Here is a 10229-nt window from a genome sequence, read left to right as displayed (position 1 = left end):
TTGTCAAATGGAAAAAGTGTAACAAGGTCAATTTGGAGGATGGTGGCACTAAAGGATTGAGGAATTTCCATCATCTTAAGCTATCTTTTTTCTTTGAGATGGTGCTAATGAGAAGCACTTTTAACTTTAGTTTCTAGCTCTCCTTTTTCGCTTTCATTGTCGTTGTTGAGTGAATTGAAGAATGCATATATCATGAAGTAAGAGGTTTGGCATTCAGCTCAATATAGATTGTTGTCCTATGAGTTTATGAGATTAGTGCAAGAGCACACAGGTCAACAATCAGCACCGCCCAAAAATATTTCTCGTTTGTTTTAGCTTGCTTCAGTTTGTTTTGATTTTTATGATTATAATCATACATATACACACTCAATGATCCTATAGATATCTCCATCTCTTGCAAACCTGCAATGACAAGAAGCAATAAACACATTATTACATGATAATAAAATTTTCAGCATGTATGCTAAATGTGGAAACATAGATGATGATGTTTTCTATACTCGGATTACTGACTATCCCCAAAACGATGTACATACATTATTTACAGTTCGTTGATGAGGACAGGTCATGTACCAATTGTGGATCATATACCCAGTCTGGAATGGCATGTGATGACTGGTAAAGTAGTGACCTGCACAATCAATGAGAAGTTTGCATATATAGCCTGTCGAAAATCCAGCTAAGATGGACTTAAAATGCCAGGGAAGAAATTACATGTGAAGACAGACCGATTGGAAAGGCAACGAAGGTGAAATAAAATGTCACAGGAATGTGAATCGATGCAGATTAGTAATATGAATCAATGGAATTGTAAAATGCAGTGTGAGGGAAAGAAAAAGGTACAGAGGCATAGTATAAGAGAGTAGTGTGGCATGGATCAGAAGCAGAGGGATAATGGTGGATCATTCAACAATTCATCAATGTCCATATCCCATCTTTTATTTGAAATGAAATACCTAAAATTCAGAAGCAATATTTTCAATTATCAACCGGCCTAAATAATAGTTTTTAAATGCTCCATAGATTTAATTACCTTAGGCTAATTTAGAAAAGATTACACTTATCTTTTCACATATTACAATCAACCATAAATACTATTGAGATTATTGGATTTGTATTTGAAGGGGTGCATTAAGGACAAAAGAAAGTCTAATAGGTAATTGATTATCAAATGGAAAAAGAAAGAAAAGGAAAGGAATTTTACTTAATGGTTACAATTTTTTAATATTATATTATAATTTTTTAAATTAATTTAAAAAGTTAATTAAAGATATATTTTTATATGGAAGATTTTAGAATATCTATAAAGAATTTTAAGTCACATGATTCTTTAGACTAAAAGTTAAGATTGAGGGTATCTATTCACCAAATCAATAAATAAAGAAAATAATAAACTTGTTAATGGATCTTTGGTTGTTGGTGGAGTTAAGGGTTCTTAATGAACCTATCTTCAAGTCTTGCTGAGTTAAGGCTCTGACATAGCCTACAGCTCATGCTCCCAAAGAAGAAGAATAAACCAGATGAATATTCAAACCCCAATTATTTTGGATGGAGGTCCAGTTCCAGCAAGGACATGAAACCACCAGCCCAATAAGAACCTTCACAAAGTAGTTTTTATCACAAATATGAAAACACTAATCTATAAATGAATTCAACCATCATAAACAATGACTCTTCTGCATCATAAATGGCTCTTCTGCATCTGTATCCCCAACTCTCTCTCCATTTATTTCTTGTCTCGGGATCAGATACATTTCAAAGTCGCCCTGTTGGAAAGAAAGTGGATCGCGGCAACAAACTTTTTTTTCGATTTGCTAATATAAAAACTGCTGATTCTGTGGAAGATTGGTTTTGTCTGTTCCATCGTTCTATTACATAAACATACAATCCAGCTTGTAAGTCGGCTAACTGTAATTCTTCCGTTTGATCAACAATGGAGAGAAGTGATTCAATTCATGGCCATGCGCATGAGAATGATGTGCTGGAGCCACTTATAGCCAAGGAGGAAGCAGTTTTATTTAGAGATGAGCAGAATGAATGGAAGTGCAGTAAAGCTCTAGTATGGGACGAATTAAAGAAACAATGCTGGATAGCAGGGCCTATGGTATCTGTGAATTTATTACAATTTAGCTTGCGGGTGATATCTGTTATGCTGGTGGGGCATTTAGGGGAGCTTGCTCTCTCTAGTGCATCTATTGCTACTTCATTTGCAAATGTTTTTGGCTTCACTCTGCTGGTAAAAAACTTGCTTTGCTTTGCTTCTCTTTTCTTTTTCTTTTTTTTTTGGATAAAAGTGGATAGAACTACTGAATTATATTAATTTTTAAAAGTTTTTTACAGTGTCTGGTTCAAAAAGCATTTAAGGGAAAGAACCAGTAAGAAAATCTTTTAGTATTGCTTAAGTAACACAAGCTTATTCTACTTAATACCAAATGTCCATTGGTATAGTACATCAAAAAACCCATCCCAATTACATAAGCCACATTAGATATAAAGGAAGTCACCAACAGAAGAATATAGAAGGAAGATTAAAGTATGATCACGGAAAGATGCATATCCATTGCTGCCAAAAAACACGAGTCTGAACCACCCATCTATGAAACACAATTCTCCAAACCACTGATTAGAATGATTTTCTCTGATTTTTTTTCCTTGTTAAATTCCCCAGAAAATGCTTTGGAAGGTTGAAAAATTAAAACTATTATCTGGGAATCCGGACTGTTTCCCTTAAATCCTTAATTGCACCGAGTCCTACATACATGATTCCATAGAACTTGACCTAGCGACTTGCTCTTGTAAAGGGTAGAATCATAAGACATCAAACTGCTCTGTTTTATAGATAAGACATCCCCTGCAACCCATATTTAATAAATTTTTTTTATCGTGCAATTCAGTAGATATTTTTACAAATAATAAGTAGTTCATGAAGCTGTTAGTGGCTGTTTCTGAATTCGGTGAACTCATTGAATTTAGAAACCGAATTTAGAAACAATCACTATCAATATTATGAATTGTAGAAATCTAATATCATCAACAATCAACATTATGAATTGTGAAAATCTAATATCATCAACAATATTTGATTACAAAATTTTAAATGAAGTTGAACAATTCAGAAAATTGAAAATTTAGTCATAAATGCAGCGTTGCATGTAAGACCAACAGTTTTTCTTCAATTTTGACAGATGGGAATGGGAAGTGCATTGGAAACACTATGTGGACAGGCCTACGGGGCAAAGCAATACCATCTGCTTGGAATTCATCTGCAGAGAGCAATTTTTGTTCTTTTTTGTGTAAGTATACCGGTGGCTGTGGTGTGGGCATATATGGGCAACATTCTAACTGCATGTGGGCAGGACCCTTCAATATCTTTTGAAGCAGGGGAATTTGCCAGATGGATGATTCCCAGTCTGTTTGCTTATTCAGCTCTTTTACCCCTTACAAGATATCTCCAGACACAAAGTATTGTCTTTCCCATGATGATATGCTCTGTAATTACTTTGTGTTTCCATGTTCCCATCTGCTGGGCTCTGGTATTTAAAACTGGATTAGGTTATAAAGGGGCAGCCTTAGCCAACAGCATTTCCAACTGGGTCAATGTGGCACTTGTTTTACTATATATTAAAACTTCATCTGCATGCAAGAGGACATGGACGTCCTTTACAAGGGAGGCCTTGTATGATATTAAAAAATTTCTGAAGCTTGCAATTCCATCTTCATTGATGATCTGGTATACTACCTTGATCTCATAGCCTCAAGATTTGATCCAAGTTATCTGTGTACTACTTCCTTTTAACCCTTTCGAATATTCAAACTTCATAGCATGCGAGGAACATTTTGGCAAATAGAACAGATCTGTTTTAGTTCAGCATACAAGTTGTTAATAATGCATGGTAGATTAAACCAGAATGCTTTTTTAAACTTATTTTGTTTCCATGATTTTCACAGCTTGGAGTATTGGTCCTTTGAAATGCTTATTCTCTTGTCAGGTCTGTTGCCCAATCCAAAACTTGAGACATCAGTTCTTTCAATATGGTATGTATGCTAAAACTTCAATGTGAGATTTTTAGTAATGAATGAATCTTAACAAGGGCATTTTACTGCCTCGAATTTGTTGTCGCCTGAGCTAGTTTTGATATTTTGCAGCCTTAACACTATGGTTCTAGCATATAATGTCCCTTCTGGTTTTGCTGCTGCTGCAAGGTAAGTACATTTAGAAGCTAACCAGTAAACCTATTAGTCATTTAACCCATTTAAGGTACTAGGAGCTAGACACTTTCACAATGTTGCATGGCAGTACACGGATTTCAAATGAATTAGGAGCTGGACGCTCACAAGCTGCCCGCTTGGCAGTGTATGTAGTGTTCTTTATGACAATCATGGAGGCAGTCATGGTTGGATGTCTTTTATTCTCTATACGAAATGTTTGCGGCTATGCTTATAGTAATGATAAGGAAGTCATTGATTATGTTGCAAGCATGATCCCTCTGCTGGCAGCCGGCTCAATTTTGGATGCAATCCAAGGCACTCTTTCAGGTTGAAGTAATGGTTTTCTGAAATATTCATATTTGGAACGACAAACATATTCTACTTGAATTCCTCATGGCATAAAGAAACATTTTCTGTTGAAGTAATGGTTTTTTGAAATAATATTCTACTTGAATTCCTCATGGCATAAAGAAACATTTTCTGTTGAAGTAATGGTTTTTTGAAATAATATTTCAGGCGTTGCTAGAGGATGTGGTTGGCAAAAAGTGGGTGCTTATGTTAATCTTGGAGCATACTACATAGTTGCCATTCCTGTAGCTGTCATTTTGGCCTTTGTACTGCATGTTGGTGGCAGGGTTAGTTACACTTTCCTCATTGATTTGATTTACCATGTTCTCAATGCTTAAGTTATATATGCAAACTTTGACAAAAAAAAGTTGTTAGAGTAAGATTTTCGACAGATGAAGGATACAAAAAAATGAAGTCCATCTAACCAGTCAGAGTAAGATTTTTGACAGATAAAGGATACAAACCCTGCATTCTGAAAGTAGAACAGTTATTGAAATCCTAGTTCTTGTGTTCAATTGGCTAGCCGCTAGACCATTCTCAGTGACACTGAGAACCTAAATTATTTTCCCTGTTATAGGGCATGCTATGAAGCAGTCAAAATTAGTTGTAGTTAGCGCAAAAGTGAGAATGATAATATGTTCATTTCAATATTGTTCAGTCAAATTGAGAATAAAGCTAACTTCATATTATATCTTATTGTGGACTTCATTCCCATATTATTGTTGATTGTGATTGATGTTATAAATGATCAATAACAAATTTCTAAAAATAAAGCTTACTTCATAATATATCTTATTGTATGGACTTCATTGCTACATAGCTGTTAACTCTGTTCCATACAAACTATTTTCCATGACAAGCTTTACTTGACTGTATTATAAATGTTCAATAACACATTTTTAGAAATAAAACTAACTTCATATTACATCTTACTGTCTATATCTACTTCATTGCCATATAATTATTTTTTATTAAATAAGGAGAAAAAGGACCCTGAACCCATAAATCAGAACAGCATAAAGAACAGAAAAAAAGAAACAAAAAGGACATGCAAGCACAAACCTAACTCAAAATTGACACATAGTTGTTGACTATGTTGCATACATATTACAAACTATTTTCCATGCAAACTTGACTTGACTGTATTATGACATATAAATCCATAATACAATTACCAAAGTAATAAATATGAAAGAGACTTGTTCAAATGTTTCCTCTCGCAAGAATAGAGGCAAAATGCTATGTTTTAACATTTTAATTTGTTGCTTATACCATTTTTTTATGGATATTTCAGGGACTTTGGATTGGAATTACCTGCGGCCTTTTTGTACAAACAGTTTTACTGTTCCTGGTAACTTTATGTACAGACTGGGAACAACAAGTGAGTCTATCCATTCTAAAGGATGGACTTAAAGTTTATATGAGAAAGAAAACATGAATTGTATCCATTTTGGAGCAATGGTGGTGGTGTATACTAAATCTACCATCTTCCTTATGATTTGGCCATGTGAATGAATGCTTGCTTTGAATAGAAATACTATTTTGTTTACTCACAGCGTTGGTTGTCTTATTGCTAGGGAAGAAATGCAAGAGAAAGAGTATATACATCAGTATTACCTGAGGTTACTGATGATATAATAAAGGTATGTGCTTTTTATTCTGCTTTTAAGAGAAGGCTGTTTGTTTGGAAATTATTTTCACATTAAGAACAAAAAATTTCTGTAAGATAAAAGACATGGAAGAAAAACATATAAAGAAAAATGCTTTGAGGTTTGTAGTAAAACCAGTTGATGCATTGTCATAGAATACCCTTAATTTATTCTCATGAACGTTTTTCATCAACCAGGATGACAAAAATTATCGACCTTGACAGTGGCAGGTTTTGTAGTGAATTGTCAAACTTCACCTTGATTTTTGGCTACCTTGAGCTCTAGAATGTAACAGCAATGCCATTTTTCATAATTTATTTAATATGCTTGATGGAGTTGGAAACAGCGGCATCATTTTTGCAGAGTGGTCACTTGTAACTTGCTAGTGAATGGCGAGCACTTCTGTTGGACATTCTGATGTAGTTGTTCTTTAATGTGTTGTTATGCACCATTAACCTCCTTTTGAGCATTGGTGTATACATGTTCTGTATCATAAATAAATATTTTTTGAAACATGGAGAATGTTCAAGATTTTAGAATCTAAATAAATGTTTAGATGAAGGATATTATGTTCAAATAACTAGCATGACTTGATTTTTATTAGTAAAATTCAATTTGATTTTTTACTTATAAAGTTCTTTAAATAAGTAAAATTATATACAAGAGATCTTTTTGATAATTAAAAATAAATTTGGAGATGCAATCAGAATTAAGTTTGTGTTCTTCTCTTAAAAAGGATTATTTGTGAATCTGATTCACAAGGGGTGGTGTGTAATGTCCCTATTTACCAAGAGACTCATAGTTCCTGCCGAGAGTTAAAAATGTTTACATGTATGTTAAATGTGATTCTTTAAATAAGTTCATGCACAATCTTATTGTTATTGTTGTAGTAAGGATTTATTAATTAGAAGGAGAAAAGAAGGATCGTTTCATAATTTTTTGCTGAATTGTAAAGAATTATTGAGGATTAAGAGTAGTATTAACTTTATGATATTTTAAAAAAATGAGATGTGGTTTAAATTTTTGGTGGATGTATAAGCTGTGTATACACTTGATCCTTTGTCTTTTTAATACTATGTGCCATTTTTTTTTGTTTAATTACAGAGATGAAAGAGCCTACGTAATCTAATAATGCAAACTTGCAAAAGATATAGAACAAGTTGCATATAGGAAAATTTGCCAATAGCGCATATATACATTAAATATATATCTTTTGTTGGGACGCCAATTTTTCATTCATCTTAAATGGGTGTAGAGATATAGCAGAAATATGGGCTTTCATGTTATGAAAAAAAAGAAGTTTTTGAAGAAGAATTAAATGGTTGAGAAGGTTTTGGTTCATGATTAGGCCAAATATGTATCATCAAAAACAACTATTCAAAACCTTAGCACAAGATATACAAGTTAGAGGCATGAGTAATTAATGAATTCAGTATCGAGAAGAGGAGCAAAAATTGTGTTCAAAAAATCATTTTCAGCCAGCTCATGAGAAGTAGAGAGTTACCTAAGTGAAATGTATGTGGATCAATGTTTGGTGGGAGAAGCATGGACAATGATGTTGATTTGGTGGTTTCTATTAGGCTATATCATTGAAATTATTTAATTAAAATAACTGATATAATTATATAATACAAAGTAATTATTACTTAAGATTACAATCATAATATAATTATTTTAAATATTTTTAAATTTTTAATAATTGTTTACTTATTTTTATAATTATTTGATTTTTTTTTATATTAAATATCGAGAGAAAGTCTTTACAAATCAAGAGGACAACCGTCAAAAGGAGCCAGATACAGAGATCCGACTAAAACAACAACAACAACAGAGACATAACAAAAGTTGTCTTACATCCGAGCAAAAATACAAAAGAGATTACAAGGAAGATAAGTGCAGCAATCAGAGGAGAATGTCATCGAGGATATCAACCCAAGCCATCCAGCCATGAGGGCCTTCCATCCACACGATCTTTTTATTACCCTGAATCTGAGTGAGCATCTCTAGTTGGCTGAAAGAGCGATCCCTATTATTTTTTATCTCCATGATCAGCTTGTCGAGAGCTTTTCAAAGACTGGGAGGTTTTCCATAGTTCTACGCCACTCGTAGCCACCTCTCATCTCATAGACGAACATAGTAGTAGCCCTATCATTGAGAAACCTGATCAATTTACTTCGCTCCACCTCCAAATTAATAGAGACTTGCACTATTTTTTTTGTAGAAGATGAGTCTGCGAAAAGACTTAGTAAGGGCCCTGGGTTGGCCTTGATACTTGTCTTCATTTCTAACCTTCCAGATAATCCATAAAATAGAAGCAGAAAGAATAGACCAGAAAATATCAGCATCTTTCTTTAAACCTTGAATATATCCAGTGATAATATCAAATATATTAACATGAAAAGGAATGTGAATATCCAACATAAGCCAGATTTCCTTAGCAATAGAACAGTCGAAGAATATGTGTATGCTGGTATCAGGTAAATTATAGATGGTACAAAGCTCAAGGGCAATAGGATCTTTCCTAAGGGGAAGTTTGTCTAGGATCATAAGCCATCTAAAGCAGTTGATATTGGGGGCAATAGGAGATTTCCAGCTTCTAAGAAAAACCTTTTGCCAAGTAGCTTCACTAAGGTCCATATACCAAAGGAGGTTAACATGTCTAATAACAGAGTCGTCATAGGCAAGCACAAGATAGATATTTCGAGCTTTAATTTTAGCTAAAAGACTGTCATCAATCCACTTAAAAGAAAGAAAACTATGCGAGTCAATGTCACAATACTTAGGCAGGCCAAGATCTAGACAAGCAACCTTAATCATGTTGTAGGTTCTTTTTTGAGCGGGAGGTAAATTGTAATTACTGCTAAGTTCTTCCCAGGAGATGAGGTTATCATGCTCAAGAAGTACAATCAAGCGGGTTATACCTTTGTTGGCCCAGGATTTGGCAGAGCAGCCTTGGGTGAGGGCAAGAGGTTTAGAAGAGTGGAAAAGATTCCACCAAATGGATCTTTCCCAGTGAACAAAATCATTATTGCTGACACAGTTAGTATTGACCAAGAATTTCCTAACATGCTCCCATGCTTTCCATAATCTTTTGAACACACAAGTGCCTTGAACGGACACAGGGAAGCTCCCAGCCACAAGATCAGCAAAGGGAAGGTTCTTCCAAGACTTAGCAAAATTCGGCACACCTCTCTCAATATTACTTCTGATCAGGACCTTCCAGGGTTCCTAACCATCAAGGGCATGAAAAATCCATTTGGCAGCAAGGGCGATGCCCTGGATTTTGAGGTCTTTGAGACCAAGGCCCCCAAGTTTCTTATCAATGCTACACCATTTCCACTTTACAACATTCATTTTCTTATTCCCTTTGCCATCAGACCATAAGAACCTTCTGATGGCTTTTTGGATCTCAAGGATCTGATAATTACTAAACATCGAGGTAGAGGAGTAATAAACACTATAGGAGGAAAGGATCTTCTGGCAGACTTGGACCCTGCCGGCAAGAGAGGGGTATCTATTGTTCCATTTATTAAGTTTCTTGTCAATTTTTTGTCTAATCCACAACCACATGTCCTTGAGGGAGGGAAAGATGGAAAAAGGCAAGCCAAGGTATCTAACAATTTTGTCAAGGACCCCCATTGGAAGCCATATTGTTCTAGCCAGTCTAGAGCAGTCCCTCCATCCAAGAAGCGGTCCCTCCATCCAAGTAAGGTTGATTTAGATTGAGAGATCCAGGCACCAGAGATTTCCCCAAAGATCTTAAGTTTAAGATTAATATTCTCAAGGTTTTGACTAGTAAGCTCAAGGAACAGGGTCGTATCATCGACAAACTGGATATTAAGAGGGTTCGTCAAGGAGCCTAATCCCATTAACTCTAGGGGAGAGGGAACTATCCCTAAGGAGATAATATCAGAGGCGATGATAAAGAGAGAAGGAGCTAAGGGACAACCCTATCTGATAGAGCGGGACAAACTAATGGGAGAGGAGAGGAAGCCATTGACCTCAATTTGAGATGAAGCATCC

The 10229-nt window shown here is 34.9% G+C and overlaps 1 protein-coding gene across 2 annotated transcripts; it reads left to right on the top strand.

The window, feature by feature from the left end:
• Nucleotides 1–1441: 1441 nt before the first annotated feature.
• On the top strand, nucleotides 1442–6721 carry LOC131873627 (protein DETOXIFICATION 16-like). 2 transcript variants are annotated; one of them, XM_059216606.1, is made up of 9 exons: nucleotides 1442–2236; nucleotides 3186–3730; nucleotides 3949–4035; nucleotides 4147–4203; nucleotides 4298–4536; nucleotides 4726–4844; nucleotides 5852–5938; nucleotides 6135–6200; nucleotides 6431–6721. In XM_059216606.1, the coding sequence occupies exons 1-9, from the start codon at nucleotides 1934–1936 to the stop codon at nucleotides 6443–6445; spliced, it is 1518 nt and encodes a 505-aa protein (XP_059072589.1). In that variant the 5' UTR covers nucleotides 1442–1933; the 3' UTR covers nucleotides 6446–6721. The 2 variants fall into 2 exon arrangements, with proteins under 2 accessions (XP_059072589.1, XP_059072588.1); XM_059216605.1 differs by having other exon boundaries at nucleotides 1448–2236; nucleotides 6404–6721.
• The last annotated feature ends 3508 nt before the right edge of the window (nucleotides 6722–10229 follow it).

The sequence above is a fragment of the Cryptomeria japonica genome, chromosome 2 (assembly GCF_030272615.1).
Source record: "Cryptomeria japonica chromosome 2, Sugi_1.0, whole genome shotgun sequence".
NCBI classification, from domain to species: Eukaryota; Viridiplantae; Streptophyta; class Pinopsida; order Cupressales; family Cupressaceae; genus Cryptomeria; species Cryptomeria japonica.
Note: the sequence above shows the minus strand (reverse complement) of the source record. Positions and strands in the feature narration are given on the sequence as shown.

Coding starts and splice junctions, on each gene's coding strand:
- LOC131873627 (XM_059216605.1), top strand. CDS start 1,934: ATGGAGAGAAGTGATTCAATTCATGGCCATGCGCATGAGAATGATGTG. Junction 3,731..3,948: donor CCATCTTCATTGATGATCTG/GTATACTACCTT, acceptor TGATTTTCACAG/CTTGGAGTATTGGTCCTTTG. Junction 4,537..4,725: donor AATCCAAGGCACTCTTTCAG/GTTGAAGTAATG, acceptor ATAATATTTCAG/GCGTTGCTAGAGGATGTGGT.